Below are 23633 nucleotides of genomic sequence, written 5' to 3' on the forward strand. Positions count from 1 at the left end.
TGAATTTTATTACTTGGGATGAATTCCACTAGATTTAAGATTTTCTTTTATTCTTGCTATTATTACATAAAATTATATTTTTACTATTCATTATTTCTATCCCTTCAATCCCTGTTCTGCTCTTCTTTCATAGCTATTATGTCTTCTTTTGTTTGCCATACTCTTCCCCAAAATGACATAATCAAAGTAACGTTTTTTTTAAAAAAGTACTAATAAGATGCCAAAATATAAATTACATTTTTATTTTGATCATAAGTTCTTTAAGGAATAAATGGCTTAAGTTTGATTTAATCTTTGTCCAACAGCAGACTGGGACGGTAATGAATATTTTAAATGAATATCCAGTGTTTTCTCTGCTGGTTCACAGGATGGAGGAGACAATGAAGAAAAATAAAGTCTTGAAGGTTATTAAATGGCATTCACATTTTTCTTAATTAGAAAAGGATTGGAATAAGATGATGGAAAGGGGGGTCATCAATATGTGTCCAGACTAATAATGACACTAGCAAGGCCAGATCCATCCTGCTTCCCTGACACAACTCCACTGTCATTTTAGACAGTGAGCAGGCAGTGCTGTCCAATGGAAGGGGTCCTACCTGCATCAGGAGCACTGGGTAACATTCCTGCATCTGCCATGAACAGGCTACATGCACTTGTTAAAGTTAACCCAAGAATCCCAGAGTCATTCCTTTCACGGCATCCTTGAAGGGTAGTCTCTTCTGCACTTGAGACCCTGCCCTTCGGAATGTCCCCATGCCCCATAGCCCTCAAAATGTCTCCTTCAGCATCATTTAACTTAATTGGTTCATTGGGCCTCCTCAGAAAAGTGAAGGAAATGGACCGGAGATTTGGAGCTAGAAAATATTTTAAGGATTTACCCTAACCCATTCTGTTTGAGTGGGAAAGTAACAAAGCTAAGTATCAGGGTCAGGAGTCAAATTCAAGTAGTCCACCACCAGGACTCAGTCTACACCACCAGGCTTTGAATGTGAACAGAATGGGAGAGTATTCCATTAAAAAACCTTATTTGTGCTGATAATGCCCACAATGCAAATGACCTGGGGCTGAGGGGGTGGAAAGGAAAGGAATGGAGGAAATGAATCTCAGACACACACACACACACACACACACACACACACACACACACACACACACACACACAATTTCCTAGCATTCCTAAGGCAGGGAGGTGAGTTTGAAAAGCTGACATGGCCCCTTCTCCCATAGATAGGGGAAGAGGAGAGCAATTAACCCTGCATGGCTTGTTCCATGGGAACTAAGGCACAATATAGAGAAGGAGAGCATGTCTAGAGCACTGCCCCTCCCCCAATCCCTTTTCCAATGGTTGGCCTGCCTTCTCCAAGTCAGGAAATCCAAGAGCAGACTGCATAATGGACATCTGCTGTCTCCCCTCTCCCAAGGAGCCCCGCTGGTGGCTGCCCTGGGGAGGAGCCTGCAGCCCCTGTTCCTCCACTCAGAGGCCACACAAGAGAGCTGAGGGGGGAGCAGCTGTGGAGAAGGGCCTGCTTCTGAGTTGGGGGGGGGGGTTCTCGATAAGCACAGGAGAGGGCGCTCTCCAAGGTGCTGAGCGGCCCCGGAGGCAGCCTGCCCCCTAGCCCACACTCAGGAGGGGGTAGGCCAAGTAGTAACCGATGGCCGAGCCCAGGATCACGCCGAGGAATATCCAGGTGTTGTAGGACATCACAGCCAGCATCACAAAGTAGCCAACCACCACCTGGACCACGTGTATCAGAGACTGGCCCAGGTGACTCAGGAACCACCTAGAGAGACAAGGTAACAGGGTTAGAGGAGGATCAAGGGCAGGGGATGGGGGGTCAGGGCTGGAAAGTTAGGCTCCAGCAGGAAGAACGGCCAATTCCCAGGCAGATGACCGGGTTCAAGCTGTGTGACTCTGCCCTAGTCCTGTCGCTCTCCATTTCCTCATCTGTAAAATGGGGATGATGATAAATGGATCAATCTTTCATTCATGGCTACAAAAGCACCTAACAACCACAAAGCACTGCCTGAATGCGAGCAGCATTCCGAGACACTGGGAAGCTCAAGGCAGAGGTGTACTGGGCACCATTAAGGGCTGGCCTGCGGAAGTCAGCGGGGGAAAGCAAGTCCTACCAAAGGCGAGAGGGAAGGTGGGAGCATGCCATCGCATGGAGGCTCTCAGGCCCTGCTTCTTTCCACCTGATTCTGGGCAGGCGGAGAGAGGACCATGTTCAATCAATGGGGCAGATCCGGAGGGCCCGGGCCAGGCGTAGGCTGAGAAAGCTCCAGCCTCGCTGCTTCCCTGGGAGCACTTTTGCCCGAGCTCTCTGCGCGGGCCCCATGTTGCCAGTCCCCCCCATCCATTACCTGGTTCGGTCACCGTCCGTCTGGGCTGCTGCAGAGTTTGTGGACTCCTGGTCCGTGCACTCCGTCAGTGGCTGGCTGTGGTTTGGGGGCAAGTGCAGCAGGGACCAGTGGAACAACTTTACTTTGCCAACTTTGATGCTTTCGTACAACACGGCCAGGAGGAGGACCACCAGCACAGAAACGGCCATGCCTGCGGAAGGAAGCCCAGCTCGAAAGCCCGGCCCGGCAGCTCCCCAAGGGACCGTGTGGTTCCAGAGAGAGACTCGTCTCTAGGACTCTGGCCCTCTCCGAGCTCCGACCCGGAGCCGTGCTCCAGGCAGAACTGCCAACACCCTCGAGTTCGACTGGAGATCACCCAGTGCAGAGCCTTCCTTTCGCCAGAGACGGAGGCTCAGACTCGGGAAATATCTGACTCCAGGTCACGTAGGCAATTACGGCAACTGCGTGAATATACCCCAGGGAGGTAAGCAGTACAAGTAGCATGACCCCCATTTTACAGACGAGAAAACAGAGCCTCTGAGATTGGCCTGTGAGGGGAACGGATGAGACGGGATAAAACCTCAGCTTAGTTCTCCTGGCTCTCCTGCATGGTAGCCATTTTATATGTGTGTGTGTGTGTGTGTGGGTGTGTGGTATAATGTACCATGTATTATATACATATATATGTATATGTTTATATATTTATATTATGTATTATACTTAACCTGCATGTACTTCTTATATATATTTTAGTTATAATATCTTATATATTGCATTTATATTATATACTTTAGTTGCATGGTAGCTATTATACAGATTTTGTATATAGCAATTACACTATATATTTTAATTACCCTGCATGGAAGCTATTATATATGTGTGTGTATACATATATATGTGTGTGTGTTTATGTTACATTTATGTTTTAGTTATCTTGCACAGTAACTGTCATATATATTATATATTACATTTATGTTAGTTGCATGTTAGCTCTTATATGTATTTCGTATATTGCATTTATATTATATATTTTAATTACCCTGCATGGAAGCTATTATATATGTGTGTGTATACATATATATGTGTGTGTGTTTATGTTACATTTATGTTTTAGTTATCTTGCACAGTAACTGTCGTATATATTATATATTACATTTATGTTAGTTGCATGTTAGCTATTATATGTAATTTGTATATTGCATTTATACTATATATTTTAATTACCCTGCATGGAAGCTATTATATGTGTGTAGGTGTGTGTATACATATATATATATATATATATATATATATATGTATGTGTATGTATGTTACATTTATGTTTTAGTTACCTTGCACAGTAACTGCCGTATATATTATATATTATATTTACATTATATATTCTATAGTTACCTTGCATGTTAACTATTGAGTAACAGCAAGACTTATGGCTCTAGATCCTTCACTTCATTGCCCTTTGTCCCTTATGGTCATGCTAGACCTCTCTTGATTTCCACAAGACTCTGTCCTTCTAAGGCAGCCTGATGAACTAGAATAAGTCACCTAAAAGCAGTACAGCCAGACAGATTGTAAACACACTAATAACAACTCCACAAAAGAGGGGGAGAGAGGAAAAAGGAAGGAAAACAGAACTAAAAGTAGCCAAAAGCATCTTATTTGCTGCTTCATTGTTTGTTCATTCTCTTGGGCTTGGGCTAGGGCTTCTCATTTTTTGCATCTCTCTGTGTTTATTTGAACTCTAGTTGTTGTGGTTGATTGTTTTTTTAAGGGGGAAGTATACTAGGAGGGGGGATGGGGAACCTAGGTTCCAATCCTGGCCCTGCCACTATCTATGTACTGAGGAACAAGTCACTAAACTCTGAGCTTCAGTTTCTTCATCTATAAAATGGGGATAGTAATTCTTCCCTGCCTCTCTCAACACACTTGCTTTGATGAATATAAAAATACACTGGAAGCTGTTATAGATGTCATTCACATAAGCAGTTATTCTTACTTTCACCATCTTCTCTTCCCTGTGGACCTTTTCTCTGTGGATTACACTGGATTCAGATGGTAAAAAAGTTTCACAAAAGACCAGTGTGGGAATCTGTTTTCCTTGTTTGTTTGACTTTGCATATTAGTTCTAGGGATTTTCTTTTTCCTTTTTTTTTTTTTTTCCATTGGGTGCATTGAATGGAAGAGAAAAATAGGTTTCTATTAATTGGAAAATTAATTTTAATTTTCCAATTAATAGAAACCTATTTTCTGTGCCCCTTCCTGCACTGTACTGGGAGAGTCTATCCTGATGACCCTGTCCTAGTTAGGCCCAAAGACCCAAACCCTGGTTGCTCTGAGGCATTCAGGACAATGCACAAAGGGCACTCCTCAGTTGCACTGCCCCTCGAAGACCTTCATAGGATCAGAGTCTTTGATCAGGAAGGGACCTCAATGACTTTGAAGTCCAACTCCCTTTTATAAATGAGGTACTGAAAACAAGGAGAGAAGTTTTTTGTTTGTCACACAGCTAGCAATTAACTAAAGCAGGATTCTTCCTGACTCCTAGTGTACTATGCCCTGCTGTCCCAGAAATGTTCTTATTACCCCTGAGCAAACCTGGGAGAAGCAGTCCCTCTACCCCACCAGAATGACCTCCTTGATCCATCTATCTTGCAGCAAGCACATAAAAGGAAAGCAAGAGAAGCCGAACACCAGAAGAAGCAACAGACAGGAATCGGCCCATAAAAAATTAAGAGTTCCCCATCACCACTTTTTAAAAGCCTGTAATTGCTATAACCATTTTATATATAATAAAATTTGAATATAACAAATACTCATTGGAGTATTTAAACCCTCTGGGCTCAAATAAAGGGAAGCCACCCTTAAGAGAGCCAGCTCCTAGCTACTGTCTGTTCAGCCATAAGGAAATATCCTAACTGTGAGCATCAATTTTCTCATCTTGTAAAATGGGAATGTAAAATAACACCTGCGTCATGGGGTTGCTGATGAAAGAACTGAAAACACTGATAGAGGGCTGGGTTTGCCTATGATTGATATTTTGTGGAAATGGGTGAGTTAACAGTTTAAGATTAAAATTAAAGCCTTCTCACAGCTAGGATTGACTTGCACACCACACAAAAAGGCCAGCCTGAAAGCGGAGCAGCCATTGACAGATCAGGAGCCCTGGTTTCTCTACAAGGAAGTCAGCTCTCCAGCTGGAGGAGAATTTAGGGGTTATCTCAAAGCCCAAAACATTTTAGGAAACTGGGACTCAGAATTTAATGTCTTTGCCAAGTTCCCTAAACTAGTAAATAGCAAAACCTGGATGTGGCCCTGGCAATTTAGTAGAGTGCTGGATTTGGAGGGGGGGCAGGGTCTCTTTTTCAAGTTCAAATCCAGCCTCAGACACTACCAATGTGACCCTGGGCAAGTCACTTAACCTTGTTTGCCTCAGTTTCCTCACCTGTAAAATGAACTGAAGAAGGAAATGGCAAAGTGCTCCAGTCTTTGCCAAGAAAACACCAAATGGAGTCATGAAGAGTTGAACATGACAGAAATAACAAACCCCATATACAACCAGTAATTTCAATTTGTCACATTTTAGGGAGGATAAAGACTGAGTCAGGAAGACCCAAGTTCAAATCCTGTCTTAGATGCTTATTAGTTGTACGACCCTGGGCAAATCATTTAACCTCAGTTTTCTGGTCTGGAAAATGGGAATAATAACAGCACTTTTCTCACTTAGGAGGATCAAGCTTTTTTCTAGACCTTAGAGAACTGAATAAATGCTAGCTCTTAGATAGGTGGGCGGATCTCCCTCTCCTCAAGATCCCCATTGGAACCCCATTTTACTGAGGAGGAAACCAAGGTGACCTACCCACAGCCTCATGGTCAGGAAGTATCCAAATTGGACTGGGAGCTCAGGTCCCCCAACTCTATATCAGAATAATAATGAGGCTAGGCCTGGTGAGGGCCCTAATGCTCATGTCACCCATCAGGTGTCTCATGTGTGAGCAGGGAAGGTCAAATTCCAATTTGTATCTGAATAACCTTGCAATAGTTCATCATGGGTGAGCACAGGGATCCTCAAGTACCTGAGCCCAGTGGGAGAGGTCTAAAGGGAGGGAAACAGGGGGGAGAGCTAGAGAGAGGAAAAGCAGAGGGAAGGGAGGACTGAAGGGAAGGAAAAAGCAGGGAGGGAGGACTGAAGGAAAAGAGGGAGAAGGATTGGAGAGAGAAAAAGGGGAGAAGAAGGGAGTAAGAGAGGAAAGGAGGAGGAGGGTTGGAGGGAAGGAATGGGGGGAGGGAGGACAAGGAGGGAAGAAAGAGGGAAAGGAAGGAGGAAGAGAGGGAAGGAGGGAAAGAAGGAAGAGGGAAGAGAGGACTATAGGGAAGGAAATAGGGGGTAAGGAGGACTGAAGGGAAAAAGGGAGGGGAAAGAGGGAAGAAAGGGGGGAAGGAAGATGGAAAAGAGGGAAGGAGGAGGAGGATTGGAGGGAAAAAGGAGGGAAGAGAAGACTGAAGGGAAGGAATGGGGGGAGGAAGGAATGGAGGGGAAAAGGAAAGGGAAAGAGGGAAGAAAGGGGGGAAGGAAAGAGGAAAAGAGAGAAGGAGGAGGATGATTGGAGGGAAAAGGAGGGAAGGGAAGACTGGAGAGAAGGAAATGGGGGAGGAAGGACTGGAGGGAAAGAGGAAGGAAAAGAATTGGAGGGAGGAAAGGAGAGAAGAAAGGGGGGAAGGAGAGAAGGACGGAGGAAAGAAGGGGGAGAGAGAGCAAGGGAGGAATGAAGGGAGGGAAGAAAGGAAAGGATTGGAGGGAGAGAAGAAGGGGGAGGACTAAAGGAAGGACTGGGAGGAGGGAAATAGGGGAAGACAGGAAATAGGGAAGAAGTGGGACAAAGCACTGGAAGGAGAGAGGGAGGATGATTGGAGATGAGGAGGAAAGAAAGGGGAGAACTGAGGTGGGAAGAAGAGGGGAGGACTGGAGGGAGGAAACAAGGAGGAGGACTAGGAGGAGAGAAGTGGGGGAAGAAGGAATAGAAGGAAGGGGGAGAATTGGAGGGAGAAAGGAAAAGAGGGAGCTTTACACTTTTACCGGCTGGACTGTGGACCCTCCAGAAATCAAAGAGGAGCTCCACCTCATTGGAGAAGACGAAATGCATCTGAAAGAAAGGAAAGAAGGAGTCAAGGGCAGCCTGCTAGAAAAAGAAACACGAGAATTAGTTAAAAGTTAAATCAACTTGCTTGGATCCAAGGGAGGCCATGCCTAACAATTTCTGACAAATACACCTGTTCATAAATCAGGCGTGAAACCGCCCCTGCCCTGTGCCAGGTCCTGAGGGCTGCAGATTTCCTGTTTCTGCAGCAGCCAGAGGGGAATTGGGAGTCAGGAAACCTGGGCTCCCATCCAGGCTCTTCTACTTATTACCTTTGTGACCTGAAGAAAAACACAACCTCCCTGAGCCTCAGATGGCTCACCTGTAGAATGAGGGGGATTAGCTAAGACTAAAAGGGAGCCATTAGAGGGAGATGAGGAGGGGAGCATTGCAGGCAGGAGGGTCCCCCAGAGAGAGAATGTCCAGAGCGGAAGGATGGGGTGTCTTGTTCCAGACACACCTAGGAGGCCTTCATCTCTGGAGGGCAGAAGAGAAGAGGGGATGGGCCGAGTGGAAAGGGTAATGATGGGAGGTGTGAGAAGATTGCAAGGATGGGTTCTGGGAGGAGCAGAGGCAGATGATAAAGGCTTTTGATCTTGGAGAAGATGAGGAGTCATTGCAGTTTACTAAGTCAGGGAGGTGACAAGGTAAGATGTTTAGGAAGATGACTTTGATGATATCAGATGAAGGATGGACTGGAGTGGGAAGACTTGTGGCAGAAAAAACAACTCCCAGATTCTTTATTGTCACAGTCCAGGTGCCAGGTGATGAGGGCTGCCATGAAGGCTTCAATTTCCTCATCTATAAAATGGGAATAGCTCCTCCCTCACAGGAGCAAATTAGATAATAGCTGTAAAGCACTTTGCAGATCTTAAAGCCCGGTATAAATGCTAGTTATTATTATCATTCAGGTCTGCAAAACACTTAACCTAATTATCTCTTTCAATCCTCATGACAATCCCTGTGAAATGGATTTGACAATTATCATCACCTCCATTTTACAGATTAGAAAGTTGAGGCTCATCTTTTTGTAGTGACAAGGAATTGGAAATTGAGTGGATACAGATCATGTATCCTGAATAAGTCATGGTATAAGAAGATAAGGGAATATTACTGTTCTATAAGAAATGATAGGCAGGGCAGCCAGGTGTCACAGTGGATAGAGCACCGGCCTTGAAGTCAGGAGGACCCGAGTTCAAATTTGATCTCAGACACTTAACACTTCCTAGCTGTGTGACCTTGGGCAAGTCACTTAACTCTAATTGCCTTAGCGGAAAGGAAGGAAGGAAGGAAGGAAGGAAGGAAGGAAGGAAGGAAGGAAGGAAGGAAGGAAGGAAGGAAGGAAGGAAGGAAGGAAGGAAGGAAGGAAGGAAGAAGGGAAAGGAAGGAAGGGAAAAGAAGGGAAAAGAAGAGAAAGGAAGAAAGTAATGATAGGCAGGGTAATTTACATGAACTGAAGCTAGCAGAACGTTGTACACAGAAACAAGAAGATTATGTGAAAACCAACTGTGACCTGGTTCTTCTCAACAATTCGATGATTCAAGACAATTCAAGATAGAAAAATGCTATCCTTGATCAGAGAGAGAACTGAATGAGGATTGATACATAGTATTTTCACTTTTGTTTGTTTTTTTCTTTTGCATGGATTTTTCCCTTTTGGTCTGATTTTTCTTGCATAACATGACAAATATGGAAATATGTTTAAAAGAATTGCACATATTTAACCTATATCAGATTGCTTTGCCCTCTTGGGAAGGGAGAGAGGGAAATAATTTGGAACACAAAGTCTTACAAAAATGAATATTGAAAATTATTTTTACAGATATTTGGAAAATAAAATAGTATTCAAATTAAAAAAAAAAAAGAGGAAGAAAGTTGAGGCTCAGAGAGGTAAGGGATTCATACAGCTATCAGGGGTAGGATTTAAATGTAGATCCTTGGAGTCCCAGTCCATCCTTCAGCTAAACTATATTACTTCTTATGAATGCAGGCTTGCTGATGGATTCAACCAGTTAGGCAACTCAGGACCTTACTTTCTGTTCTGGGTCTTACTTTTCCCATCTGCAAAAGGAGGGGATTAAACTAGATAATTTCCAAGACAAGATAATTCCACACCTTCTTAGGCTAATGCATCTTGTGATCCAGATGCCAAAAATTCTTCCCCCCCACAAGTATTTATCAAGCCACTCTGCAAAGATAGAAAGTAAATTCCATGCCTTTAAGGAGTTTAAATGTTGTTTGTTTGTTTGTTTTCCCTCAAAGGCATTAGCTAAGTACTTTATTTGGGGTGGGAGTGTTAAGAGCCAGAACTTGAAACAAGGTGTTAAGTCATTAGAATTGATAGAAACAATGCTTAAGTTTACATCTTTGAGAGTTCACACATTAGCTCATACATTAGTTCACAAGTTTGGGAGATTTCAGGATTCAATATGAGATATCCAAGTTTACACCTCCCACAATCCCACTCTCTCAGAGGAGGAGTCAACCTTTGGGTTCACACCTTTAAGAGATCATATATAAGAGGCTCTCAGTCACAGCGAGGGTCAGTTGGAGATATTGAGAGCTACAAGTCAGTGAGGAGACTTCAGGAGATTCACAAGTGAGAAGTCAGTTGGGGAGATTGAAAAGCCAGAGACTGCAGTCGGGCAGAACGAAGGAAGAGGAGAGGCTGAAATTGGCAGAGGAAGAATAAAAGATTGGATTTTAACTTCTGGATGTATTTGAGGTGATTATTATTTGGAACTGAAACTAAGGCTGCCTCCAGAAAACCTCCCCAAGAAACCTGCTCCCAGAGAATCATCATATTATACAAAAGAGAACACCACAAGTTTGGAAATCTTAACTTAATATATAAATGCTTTATTATTAATATTCAATCATGTGACTCTTTGTGACCCCATAGGGGATTTTTTTGGCAGAGATACTGGAACAGTTTGCTATTTTCTTCTCCAACTCATTTTACAGATGAGGAAACTAAGGCAAAGTTAAAACTAAGGCCCCATGCTGGGCGCCAAAATGTGGTGTTCTCTTCTTTTCTAGAATATGATCGTTCTCTGGGAGCAGATTTCTTGGGGAGGCTTCTGGAGGCAGCCTTAGTTTCAGTTCTAAGTAATAATCATTCCAAATGCAGCCAACTGTTAAAGGTCCAGATCTTTTATTGTCTCTTCCAAAATAGCCCGGTTAGTTTTCTTAGAGGCCTATCTCTTTCTCCTTGGTTCCAAGAGCTCTTCCAGCTTACTCTCCAGCTCCCTCTGAATCCTGGTTCTGAATCTCCCAATTGAATTCTGGCTCTCAATCTCTTCAACTGACTCCAGGAGCTCCTTATATAGGATCTCTTTTTAAAGGTGTGAACCCAAAGGTTGACTCCTCCTCTGAGAGAGTGGGATTGTGGGTTTCTGACTTGTGAATCTCCCCAACTTGTGAACTCTAATGTGTGAGCTAATGTGTGAACTTTCAAAGGTGTAAACTTAAGCATTGTTTCCATCAATTCTAGTGACTTAACACCTTGTTTCAAGTTCTGGCTTATAACATGGGGGGGGATTCCAAATAGCAAAAAAAGAGCCAGTATTTTAATCTACTTCTCCTAATCACCTCCACAACAATCAAAATATAGGCTAAACTGAATTCTGATAGGGAAAGACAAAATATTTTTTTTAAGTGATTTAACTGTTTTTACAATCTGCCAAAAAGCCACTTTTTCTCCTTGTTGAGAAAACAAGAAAAACAAAGCACCTTTTATAAGCATGAGTAATCAAGCATAGCAAATTTCCATAATAGCAATGTCCAAAGCAAGATGATCTCATTTTTCACCACCAAGACTTTCATTTCTCCATGAAGGGCTGATGTCAGGGATTCTGGAGATTGAGAGGGAGCTGCCAAGACTGCCGAGGCAGAACAAGCAAAGGATTAAGTCCCACCCAATCCCAGGTGAAATACTTCTCCAAAACAAGTCTGAGGCTTAGGCCACTTAATGTTGACCACTTTCCTCAGGCCCACGCTCCTCCTGGAGTGACCCAGCACAGCCTAACAGTCACAGGAGGCTGGAGCTAGGAATCCTTGAAGAGTCCATTTCATTAATTTTATGGAAGAAAAAACTGATACACAGAAATACAAGTGACTCCCCCAGATGTGTGATAGCATGGTTTCTCACTGGCCCTGCAGCTTCAAACTCAGCCAGTTCATGACTGCAGGAGTGCCTCCCACAGCCCCTGGAGGAATGCCCCGGGACAGAGTAGGACACTAGGGCAACCAAGTCAAAGGCAAATAAAGATGGGGGGAAGGCACAGCCTCAGAAGGCTCCAGGCTGGAATGACTTTGTTGTTCAGTCTTCCCCATCCAGTCGGTCTCACTCTGAGTAATCCCATTTGGTTTGCCATTTCCTTCTCCAGTGTGTACCCATTTTACAGTTGAACTGAGGCAAATAGAGGTGAAATCACACAGCTAAGGTCACATTTAAACTCAGGTCTTCCCAAATCCAAAGCTGTATGCTGTATCCACAGTACCACCTATTGCCTCTGCATATTGCCTTATAAAAACCACATATTAACATTATCTATGTGTTATTGTATTTTTGTTCATTTGACCCTTCTGTTCTAGAGGTCTCCTCTAATGTGAATTACTAAGACTCTTAAGACACTCAGGTCTGAGGAATGAACTTGGCAACCATTTGTCCAACCCAGTGGAATAATGGCACTGGGTCAGAATCAACCCACAGTATCTGCCCCTCTTGACCACGGCGATCACCAGCTTCAGGGCCACTCTCCCTAAAGGCCATTTTGTTTGGATTCCCTGCCTGGCTTTCTGGTGGACTAGTCAAAAATTAACAATTATAAAGAGACTTCTTTTCTCTCCCAGCTGGATTAGAAGAGCTGCCCTTATCTAGAACTAAGTCCCACGGGTGTTTGTCATGGCAGAGAAACATGGAGAATTACTATCTGTCTCCAAAGAATTCTTTACCTCACAATGTAATGAAAAGGTCACTAGGTTTGGAGTCAGGAGTTTGGTGCTCTGGTTCCAGGTTTGCTATTAACCCTAGAATGGATCATTTCACCACTTTGGGCTTTAATTTGTTTATATGTAAAGTCAAAAGGATTAAGGTTCTTTTCAGCTTCAATAGCTACAGTCCTAAATTTCTTTCTGACTCTGCTATTCTAAACTTTTTCCTAGTTTAAATATTCTTTATTTTAAGGTTCTTTCCAGCTTTAACATGACAGCATGCTTTTTTTCTAAAACCCTTTCTATCTCCAGCAACCTTTGTTCTAAGGTTCACTTTGTAGCTCTAAAAGAGAAGGAAAGATTTCAAGAGATGAAGATGAAAAGCATGGCAGGTATGGGGGATAATCTGAACAAAGGTACAGAGACAGAAGATAGATAGCAGATACAGGGGATAGGAAAAGGGGCCAGTTTGGCTGAAACCTACAGGGAGGTTTAAGCAACAAGCCTGGAAAGTTGGGCTCAGATGGTGAAGGCCTTTCAATAACTGCCAGAAGAATGTGTATCTGGTCCTAGGGCTAACAGGAGCCATTGAGGATGATATGGTCAACCCATGCTTTAGCAATGCTACCTTGACAGCTGCATAGGTGATGGAGAGGAAAGAGAATGGAGGCAAGAACATCAATTTGGAGGTTATTGTGGTGGTCCAGGTAAGGGCTGATGTGTGGCTGATGGTAGCCATGGAAACGGAGATTCAGCAACCATTATAAAGGGAGATTCAACAAAACTTGTGGCTACAGATTGGATATGGAGGATAGTGATACCCTTAATAATAATGTGGAAGTGAAGAAGCAGATTGAGTATGAGAAGAAAGAAAATGAGTTCTATATACTCTATATACACATAGATAGAATAATATCTCAGAAATATATTATTTGTATAATATAAGATATAATATATATTATTATCTCAGAAAGCTCTCCCAGTCTCCCAAAAGAGGTTCTGGGCCTTCAGTCCTCTATTTTGTTATTTTTTTCAGTCGTGTCTGACTCTTCGTGATCTCCTCTCCCCATTTGAGCTTTTCTTGGCAAAGGTACTGCAGTGGTTTGCTATTTCCTTTGACAGCTTTTTTCACAGAAGTGACTTGCCTAGGATCACACAGCTAGTAAGTGTCCTTGGCTGGATTTGAGCTCAGGAAAAGGAGTCTTCCTGACTTGAGTTTGGGCACTCTATCCACGCATAGCCTAGGGCCCTCAGTCCTCTATATCACTATATAAAAGAGCCTTAAGGAGGCACATCTGCCTCTGAGGCAAACATGAGAAGATACCCTAGAAAATAATTGAGAGATAGGGGACTAAAAATCTAGAGTATGGACAGGAAACTGCTAAGGAGACAAGCCGCCCAGCAAAGGAGTTCACCCCTTGTTACCATCGGGAAGTTTTTTGTGCTAAGTATTCTTAGTTACTTCCTAAATTCTGTAGTTTCTATGTTCCTAATGAACTCCAAATGCTGCTTGTGTCTTCTAAATGCAGTGGCCTGGGGCTTAGTCCCAGTTACCTCACCCTAGGTAATGTTTGGCCCGGAGATCTCAGCTAAATCCACCACTCTAATTTGTCCTTGTGTAGTTTGGCAAAATAGTCCTAGAAGCCTTGAACTCCCTCCCGTCATGGGAAAAGATGGTATAATCACGTTTCTGTCACCAGCTTAGTCCTCTCCCCAGGCAGCTGGGAGCAGGAGCTTTGGAAATGTTAACCTTAGCCTGTTTCTTCAAGCTTTATTCAGTGTTCCCAAGGGAAACTGGGATGGACTCATCTAATTTCCTTCCTCTTCAAGATGATCCCATCTTCTTGGGGAATTTGATTTGGGGCAGACCTTGTTCTTCCCTAGCTCAGGAACTGATGTTCATAACAAGAAACAGAAGAGACAATAGGATAGAAGACTTCCTGTTCTCATAAAGAAAAAAGTCAGGCGAGGAGGGGGAGAGCAAGTCTAATGACCAGAAAAGTCGCATGTTACTGTGAAGGGAGTGTTGGAGCTGAACAGAACTGAAAATAACTATTATTTCCTAAGGGAGAGGGTTACAGAACTTTTTTTTTTTTCTGTCAAAGGCTATTTGAATATTTATAACATCATTTGCAGGCCATACAAAATTGTCAACTCATAGAACTCAAGAAATGGGAGGTTGTTGGACCTAGCTTTTAGCTCATCGTTGCCTCCAATCATCTTGGCAGGGACAGATCAAATGATTTTTCTCATTGGATAAAGGGACCCATAAGGCAGGCTGTTCCCCACCCCGGTACTAAGGTACACTGTGACCTGCATATGATGGATTTACCACAAGAAGGTAGATCCTTGATGTTCAGCCAACCAGGCTGTGACAGTTTTTAAGAAGAGCTGCCAGACTTGCTATCTTAAATCTTGTCAAAGATCTTGAGTTTTTCAAACATTTCTCCAGTTGAAATGAATATAAACTGCTTGCATTTTTGTTTTTCTTCCCGAGTTATTTTTACCTTCTGAATCCAATTCTTCCTGTGCAACAACAGAACTGTTCAGTTCTGCACACATATATAGTATCTATTGTGATCTATTTAACATGTATAGGACTGCTTGCCATCTGGGGGAGGGGGTGGAAGGAGGTAGGGGGAAAATAGGAACAGAAGTGAGTGCAAGGGATAATGTTGTAAAAAATTACCCAGGCATGGGTTCTGTCAATAAAAAGTTATAATTATTTAAAAAAAAAAAAGTAAGCTCCCTGAAGGCAGAGGAAAAAAAACCCATTTCTCCAATTGAAGGTCATGGAACTGTGGGAGTCCCATGGGCAATCACCCATCTGCTCTACAAATAAAGCCTTGTGGCTTCTCCATTTCCTGCCTTCCTTCATAATATTTAGTATCACAGAATCAAAGAAGTTTTTTTTATATTAATAGAAAAACTGAAATCCTATGTTTTACTCCCAGTTAATCTATATTTATATGGAGAGATTATAGTGAAAAGGGAATTGGTTATGAGTCTGGTAGCCTGGATTTTAGTCCTTCCGCTGCAACTAAAATGATATGACCCTTTGGGGAGTCTCTTTCCCTGTCTTCTCACCTTCTATAAAATGAGAAGATTCAACTCTATTTTTAATATGCTGATTTTTTTTTTGTTGGCCTGAGGTGTGAAGGCTGATCAGGTACATTCTGTCTCTTAGGACACACCCTTTGTCCTAAGTTAAATTAGGTTAGAACTGAACTGCCCAGTGAGCTCTAGGAGCCACAAGTTCCACCCAGAACAGAAAAAAAAACAAAACAGGAAGAAAATGGCCTTTGGCCAGTTATTGTTTCCCTATGTGTTTTCTCTATTCTGTGGCATCCTTTAAATCATGGATTTAGTCTTTGCCACTTGTAGTGTGGAGCCTCTGTTGCTAAACCAGTCGGTTAGAGGATTAGCAATCTGATCTACCTCTCCTGGTTGGCAGTACCTCTATGGACACCCTTGTTTTATGTGACTGGCATACAACAGTCTATCTTATACACTCAGAAAAGTCATAGATTAGAGACAAAGAGCCACCTACCCCAAGTCCCTCATTTTACAGACACGGCCCAGAGAAATCCCACAACTTGCCCAAAGTCATACAAGTGCAGAGCTGGGATTTGAACTTAGGGCCTTGGAGTCATATTTCTCTCAATTGAATCACAGATGAATGAATGAAGAGCTAATTAAAGAAATCCCACCACCAAGGCAAGTCTGTCAAATCACCTACTCTGCCTATGGCTAAGGTGAGTCCTGTAAATAAGTAAATAAAATCTTTCCCACCCTACAACTCCACAATTCCATGAAAAATTCCAACAATTTCATAGATTTTTGACAAATAGATGGGGAAATGTTCAGAATCAGGCTACAGGACTGAACTGAAACTCTGAACTAAAAGTAGCTAGTACCTAAAACTTCTGCCTGGGACCTCATGTAGCCCAGAGTGCTTACAGCATTGCAGGATATTCCCTTTTCCGGGCCAACTGCTTACTTTTTGTCTTCTGTCATCAGCACATTTGGCATCTCTGTTCATTTCTACATCTAACAACCTATGCACTTATCTATTCACTTTTAATCCCACCCAACTAGGTGTGATTTGGCAAAGATAATGAAATGGTTTGTCATTTCCTTCTCCAGCTCCTCTGACAGATGAGGAAACTGAGGCAAATACAATTAACTGACTTGCCCAGGATCACACAGCCAGAGTTTGAGGATGAATTTGAATTCAGGCCTTCCTGACTGCAGACCCAGTGCTCTATCCCATTGTCTTTGCATTTAACTGCTACTGAGAAAAACAGGATCTAGCCACCTGGGTCATTTTGAAAACACTTCTCCAGGAAGTTACTTTTGTTTTTCTAGGCATGTGGAAGAGCCTTATTTAGTTCCCCAGGTTTTGGGTCAGCCTCTCCATCCACCCCTTCTATACTCAAGTAGACAGGCCCATGAGATTAATTATTATGTTATGGTATTTTACAAATAAAATAGGAAGGGAGTTGGAATTTCTCAAATTGTAACTATTTCAACAAAAATGAAAAAGATTGAGAATCAATATGATACAGTAGAGAGGGCCCTGGACTAACGACAAGGAGACCAGGATCTAGTCCTTCTCCCCTCATGATTTAGTAATGTTTACTTGGATAAATTGCCCCCTACTCTGGACCTCAGCTTCCTCACCTGTAAAATGAGCACATTGATCTAAATAGTTCCTAAGTGTCTATTCCAGCTCTGACATCCTATCAAAGTTCAAGCAAACACATCCCTCTTGCACCATTAAGGTGACTTCAGGAAGCCAAGCCTTCAAAAGAAGGACTAGAACACTGGTTCCCAGCTCCAGTGCTTATTAATTATATTGCTCCTGAGAAGATCATGTGATCTCTCTGAGCTTCATTTTTCTCTTTTATAAATTGGGGCGCATGGGATCATTACAAATATCAATCCTCCTTTATGTGTTCTGTCCCCAATTAGAATGTGACCTCCACAAAAGCAAGGAATTTCTTCATTTTACGTGTGCTTCATCAGCATTTAGCACATAGTAAGTTTTTTATAAATGCTGTTTCATTCCATTGTTTTCTAGGAAAGAAAAACCTTAAGGGACCATAGGAATGGGATGTTTATTTTCCCCCTTTAGCAGATTCAAGTTAGCAACATCCCACTCCAGCACAGCTGGGCAAGGATATGTCTGTCACACCCTCTCCGAGTTTAATAAAGCCACTGGCATGCAATGCTGCCCTGTAAATGGTGGGTGATTAATTGCCCCAGGCCTCTGAATGTATGACAATGGTAGGGAGACTTCCTCCCACCAGGCCTGGGACTGGGCCAGCCTGCTCATTCGGGACCTAAACAGCTGGGATCCCTTTCCTACAATGCTCTTGTTTCTTTCTCCACCACAGCCTATTTCAGAAAGACCCACCCAGGATCTGAAGGGAAGGAAGACAGTATAGTTTTTGCTATTCTGTGGGAAAACAAGCAAAAGTGGAGGCTTTTCTCCTTTTGTTTTTCTCCTTTTTGAAGGAGTTTAGCGTTTGTCAAATAAATTTAGATTATCTGCATTTTCTGGAACACTATATTGATTTAATCATGTCCCAGCAAGCAGACAAAACTGCAGTTCAAAAATTTAGAAAGGAATCTAGCAGGAATGAGGTAGTCAAGCTACCTGTTGCATTTCTCTTCCAGTCTTCCCTCCCCACCCCCTTGTCTGGTTTTTAGCAGTTTGTATTTGGAGAAGTTTCCTCATGTGTTTAAAAAAATGCTTTAGGAAGGGGCCTATGTCCCAATCCAGATTCTGCCCCTGCCTAACTGTGTGCCCTTAAGTCCCTTCCTCTCTCTTGGGGGGGGGGGGGGGGGAAGGATGAATTACATTTTCTCTAGTCAACGTTAGTCAACGTTCTAAGATCTTATTCTGTTCCAGCATCCTGTTTTTTATATTCTAAAAGTTTCTATCCTTTTCATCCCTAACACTCTTTTAAAAACAAAATTCTATCTTTATACATTTAATTCTCTCTTTTCTATCTAACATTCTCCTTTTATGTTCTGAAGTTCCGGGTTCTAGCTCTTAGTCTGTGAAAATGAGTATTAGGGGAAGTAATTTCAATTAAAAAAAAAAAAAGGCCAACTAAGTCTTAATGGTTAAGCACACCGGTTAATCTTCATTATCTTCGAAATGAGGGGGTGTCTTTGGTCCCAGTCTTTCCAAAGCTGAGCTACAGTGTATCCTCGAGTTAGACTGATAACTGGAATGACAACTGAAATTGGCAGCCTGGCAGCTGACTGTACCAGCCAGGCCCGTGGGGCGGGGTGCCTTTTAAACTGAAACAAAATCTCGCCCGATTTTTTGAGCAGATGTTCTCTGCCTGCCTGCCCGCCCCTTAAAAATAAAAATAAAAACAAAACAACTCAGACAAAATCTGTTCTGAGCTCCCTTCGAAAATGCCCTGATAACAAGGTACACACGATATACTGGGATTCTTGGGGAACACCAGGGGCTACTGGAAATCCCCCGACTGCCCTGCTTCCTCTCTCAGTTCCAATTACATAAATCTTTATGAGCCCTGCTCCTATTTCTGGGTCCCCCTCTGGACCTCACTCCCCACGTGAGTCCTTCGCAAATCCCTTCTAGCTTACTGAAGGGAAGGGCACTTTTATTTTTGTTTTTTTTTTTGCGGAGAAGCAGAAAGTAAGAGGAGTACGACTGACAAAACAACTTTGGACCGCCGCTTTCTCTCTGGATTTCTTTCCTCCAGCTGAAAAATTAAGAAGGGCTGCACGAGGTGATCCCGAAGGTCCCGTTTCGGAGCACCCTCCATTCTAGGGTCCCTTCAGGCTCCCACATTCTCCGCTCTAACATTCCATGTTCTAGGGTCCCTTCCAGCTCAAGATACTCCAGGCTCCCAAGAACGTCACCCACCGGGCAGCGGTCAAGTGCTCACTCTCCATTTCGAGTAGCCAACCCTGTGGACAGAGGCAGCCCTTGTATACTCACAGGCATCCTGCCGGGGTCTTTGGCTACCGCTCGGACTCTCGCCCAGCAGCCGCAGTTAGGCAGAAACCGCAGCGAACCACGTCCCGAGCGCCCAGGCCACCCGCCGAGGCTCAGGGGCGGGCTCCAGAGAGAGTCGCCCTCCCCTTCGGAACACTGGCAGGCGGGTCCAGTGGATTTCCACGCTAGCCAAGAGGAGGGCAGTCCGAGGGGAGGGGAATCCTGGGAGTTGTGGTTCCACTGGCTCGGGAATCCTGGGAGAGAGATCGTGTCGGACTCTCTTCTTCAGACCTATTTTCCGGACTCATTGCGAAAACTACAACAGGGACTTTTGCGATTCGGTGCTCGTCCCTGCTTCTCCATCCGTGCTGTCCTGCCAACACTGAGCGTCTCCTTCCTTTCTGAAAACTCAAACCAGATCAAGATAGGGGACAAACTAGATCAAGAACGGGAATCTTGGGCTATAGGATCCAAGTTTTCTAGGTCACGACACAATCTGCCAAGTACCCCCATCAGCTTCAGATTACTCCCTTCCTGATTAATTTCCTTGGCCCCTTTCCAGAAGGCCCCCACCTCCTGATCCAAATGAAGGGCTTCCTGCTGTCTTTCTAACACATGCTGGCAATTGTTTGAGCGAAATCAACTCTCAATAATCATTCGACCCTATCGACCCCGGGCAGCCTTGTGCTCCATTGCCAAGAATTACGCTGGAACAAGTTTGGCAGCTTGTTTTTTTCCTCACTTTCAGGAGGATGAGGTGGAAACAACCTCTAATTCTGAATCTGAATCAAGGTGGAAAACAAAAAAATAGATGTTACTCCAGAAAATTAAGAAACCTCCATCAAAAGGCACCTTAGGACCCTTTGGGTGTCAAACTACAGGGTTAGTGGATAGTGTTGAGGTTCAAGAATGTGCAAGATCTAAGAGAAACCCTAAGGCTACCTTGGCTTGGAAGTGCGGTAAACAATGCTGGGCCAATAGCAGTATTTTAATACTGATTCTGTCAGAAAACTGTAGCTAATCTTTGTTTCTCTTTCCTATAAAATTATCTTTTTGTTTCTCTTGCTAGATTCCCTTGGAACTTTAGCCCATTTCAGTTGGAATCACATTTATAATAAATCTTTGCTCCTTAATTTGGAGACTTAACTGAGTGTGTGAATTCTTTTGCCAAACACAGGGGGAGGTATTCTGCCTCAACAGTATGAAGCCCTTGGGCTAATCACTGACATTAATAGACATTGATGATCACTGGAGCAAGTCACTTTAACTGTCAGATGATAGTAACACTTACTTCAAACATTTGTTGTGAAAATTAAAACAGATAGCATATGGAAAGCAGTATGTAAACCTTAAAATGCTGTAAGATACTAATTATTATTATTATTAGGAGCAGATAAAGAGGTTAAAAAACACAAAAGGATCATGGGCCTAACTTGTCACTTCCTTCATCCTAAAAAAAAATTCCAAGGGCCTTCCTTGAGTACATGTGGCTGCACAAAGAAACCTATAGTATTAGAATTGATAGGGACCTTGGGAATCACCCAATCTGAGCCCTTCAGTTAAAAGGAGGATTAAGTGAGCTCCAGAGAGGAGTAACAGAGCTGCGACTGGAAGTCAGAAAGGACTGTCCCTTTCTAATTGCCACCTCTTTTTACTCCATGCACTGCTTCTGGAAAGCTTAGAACAAATCTCTCCAAGGACTGCTTATAATCTTGACTACTTTGTTACTACAATGGCTCAGTGAATTGTCTTGTATACTATTTGTTGACAGATTGATTGATGTTCCCTCCACCAGTGCAAATCTGAACCTGCTGCCTCCCATCTTCTCCCACTGTAATTCTGGGCCATTCCTTTCCACAATCTTTACACAGAAGACCATCCAGTACACTGGAAATCGTTCACAGGAACTTTTAATGCTTTGTGAATGCCATACAAAGAAACACAGAAAGATTCAGCATGATGCCACAGGAAGTCAGCAGAATCAGTTTTAGATCAGATAATGTAAATAATTAATTATTTTTCAGTCAAGCATTTGGGGGACTGCCAGGTGGTCTAGTGGATAGAGCACCAGCCCTTTAGTCAGGAGGACCTGAGTTCAAATTTAGTCTCAGACACTTAACATTTCCTGGCTGTGTGACTCTGGGCAAGTCAGTTAACCCTCATTGCCTCAGCAAAAAAAAAAAAGACTATTTGTAATTTTCTTGTCAAAGATGCCATTTCCTCCTCCAGCTCATTTGATAAGGAAAGTGAAGTGAACAAGATGAAGTGGTCTAAGGCCAGATTTGAACTCCAGGCCTAGCATTGTCACCTAGCCACCCAATGAACCCCAATGTACATAAAGGGCTTTATAAATACAACTGACAGCAACAATGACAATGACAACAACTACTATGACGATGATGATTCACAGACTATCACTGTATTGTAACAACAAAACTAAAACTAAAGTAAACTGAAAGAGAACAACTTTAGATAGATTGGAAAGGAACACAGATTTAACACATTCTTTGTTAATTTATTTGGCTCCATTTCATTAAATGCCAAGAATAACATTTGGATGCCCTCATAGAATCAAAATGGACAAGGAATACCAGTCACAGGATCACAAAATTATAGGGTTAGAGATGAAAAGAACTTTAAAGGAAATTGTCTCATCCTTTTACTTTTAAAGAAGAGGAGATTGAGTCTCAGCATAGGAAAATAGACACACTCAGGGTCATATGAGCAGAAAGTGGCTGAACATTTCTTTCATTAGAGCCTTTTGTATGCATATTCACTTCTGATTCAACTGGTTAAAATGCTTTTTTTGTCACTATACAGTGGGGGCAAATTCTGGCTTTACAATAGTGAGAGAATACCTGTTCCAGAATGAAAGATCCCTTCTAAGAAGCCTACTCAAAAGCAGGACCACCTACAAGTTGATATTATGCATGGTTTATTGATCCATTACATATCTATTATGTGTCAAGTGCTGCCCTATTCCCCATAACTCTTTGGATAAGTTTGAACTTCGTTCTGCAGAGACTATTTGTATTTCACAGTTTACAGCATAACAACATTTTTGTGAGAATACTGGACTTAAAAAGATGGCTGTTCAGCAAGAAATTCAGGATACTTAAAAGAACCATTCAGTTTCCCAAAGGCCTTAACTATCTATCCAGGAAAAACTAAGTAGATAATGAGTGCCTGTTGTTTAGATAATGATAGGATAGTTGGATAAACAACCCATAGAGTTGGTCTTTTGATATCTGTGCTTTAGACAGATGCTACAAATGAGCAGTAAACAGGACCCAGAATTGATCAGAAAGCAAGAAGTGTTGCAAGCTGTTTTTAATTTAATGTAATCAAAATTATCCATTTTGCTTTTCACAATGTATTATAGTTCTTCTTTGGCCATAAATTCCTCCCTTCTCCATAGATCCAACAGGTAGAGTATCCCTTGCTCTCCTAATTTGCTTATAGTATTACCCTTTATGTCTAAATCATGAATCCATTTCAAACTTACCTTGGTATAGGGTCTGAAATATTGGTCAATGCCTAGTTTTTCCCACACTATTTTCCAATTTCCCCCCAAATTTTTGTCAAATAGTAAGTTCTTATCCCAGAAGCTCTAGAGTCTTTGGGTTTATCAAACACTAGATTACTATAACCATTGACTATTGTGTCTTGTGTACTTAACCTATTCCACCCATCCACTACTCTATTTCTTAGTACCAAATGGTCTTGATGACCACTAGCTTTCTAATATAGCTAGTTCAACTAGTCTACCTTTCTTTGGATATTTTTTCATTGTTTCCAGGAGAGCAGTGTTAACAGAATTTTACTATATTGGTCTCTGTGAATGGCTGGGATCACACAAAGCTGGCCTAGAAATGAGTTTTTAGAGATCAGGTAGCCATTTAGTTAATCATTTTCAGAGTGAGAATCACAAGTCATAAATGGGAAGGAAAGAGAAAGGTGAATTATAAATACAATCATTTTCAGGGCTTAAATGGTTGCCGGAGACAAACCCAGTGCAGGCAAACAAATGCAGGACAATACAGATATTCTTCAGCTCTGTGGGAACAGTTCTTAAATAATTGTTTCAAATCATGGGAGTGGTCACTTGGTTAGGGACAGGACTAGGGTTCTATGACCAGAACAGGTTCTGCAGTCTTACTTAAAATACACAGGAAAGAGCATTGTCAAGAATTGATTGCTCATTTCAAGTTGCATTGTAAGACTGACTCCCAAGTCAA

At 42.6% G+C, this 23633-nt stretch overlaps 1 protein-coding gene across 3 annotated transcripts; it reads right to left on the reverse strand.

The window, feature by feature from the left end:
• Positions 1 to 1128: 1128 nt before the first annotated feature.
• On the reverse strand, positions 1129 to 19564 carry SLC31A2 (solute carrier family 31 member 2). Of its 3 annotated transcripts, XM_051980017.1 has the most exons (4): positions 19399 to 19564; positions 7415 to 7481; positions 2365 to 2554; positions 1129 to 1781 (listed from the first exon to the last, which is right to left on the reverse strand). In XM_051980017.1, the coding sequence occupies exons 1-4, from the start codon at positions 19402 to 19404 to the stop codon at positions 1613 to 1615; spliced, it is 432 nt and encodes a 143-aa protein (XP_051835977.1). In that variant the 5' UTR covers positions 19405 to 19564; the 3' UTR covers positions 1129 to 1612. The 3 variants fall into 3 exon arrangements, with proteins under 3 accessions (XP_051835977.1, XP_051835978.1, XP_051835979.1); XM_051980018.1 differs by lacking the exon at positions 7415 to 7481; XM_051980019.1 differs by lacking the exon at positions 19399 to 19564 and having other exon boundaries at positions 7407 to 7481.
• Between the last annotated feature and the right edge of the window lie 4069 nt (positions 19565 to 23633).

This window comes from Antechinus flavipes, chromosome 2 (assembly GCF_016432865.1).
Source record: "Antechinus flavipes isolate AdamAnt ecotype Samford, QLD, Australia chromosome 2, AdamAnt_v2, whole genome shotgun sequence".
In the NCBI taxonomy this organism is placed as follows: domain Eukaryota; kingdom Metazoa; phylum Chordata; class Mammalia; order Dasyuromorphia; family Dasyuridae; genus Antechinus; species Antechinus flavipes.

What these genes read in the sequence shown, in the direction of transcription:
- SLC31A2 (XM_051980017.1), bottom strand. An exon ending in GAGGGTCCACAGTCCAGCCG is followed by an intron (nt 2,555 to 7,414) that starts GTAAAAGTGTAA and finishes TTCCTTCCGCAG; the next exon opens with GCATGGCCGTTTCTGTGCTG. An exon ending in ACGGACGGTGACCGAACCAG is followed by an intron (nt 1,782 to 2,364) that starts GTAATGGATGGG and finishes TTGTCTCTCTAG; the next exon opens with GTGGTTCCTGAGTCACCTGG.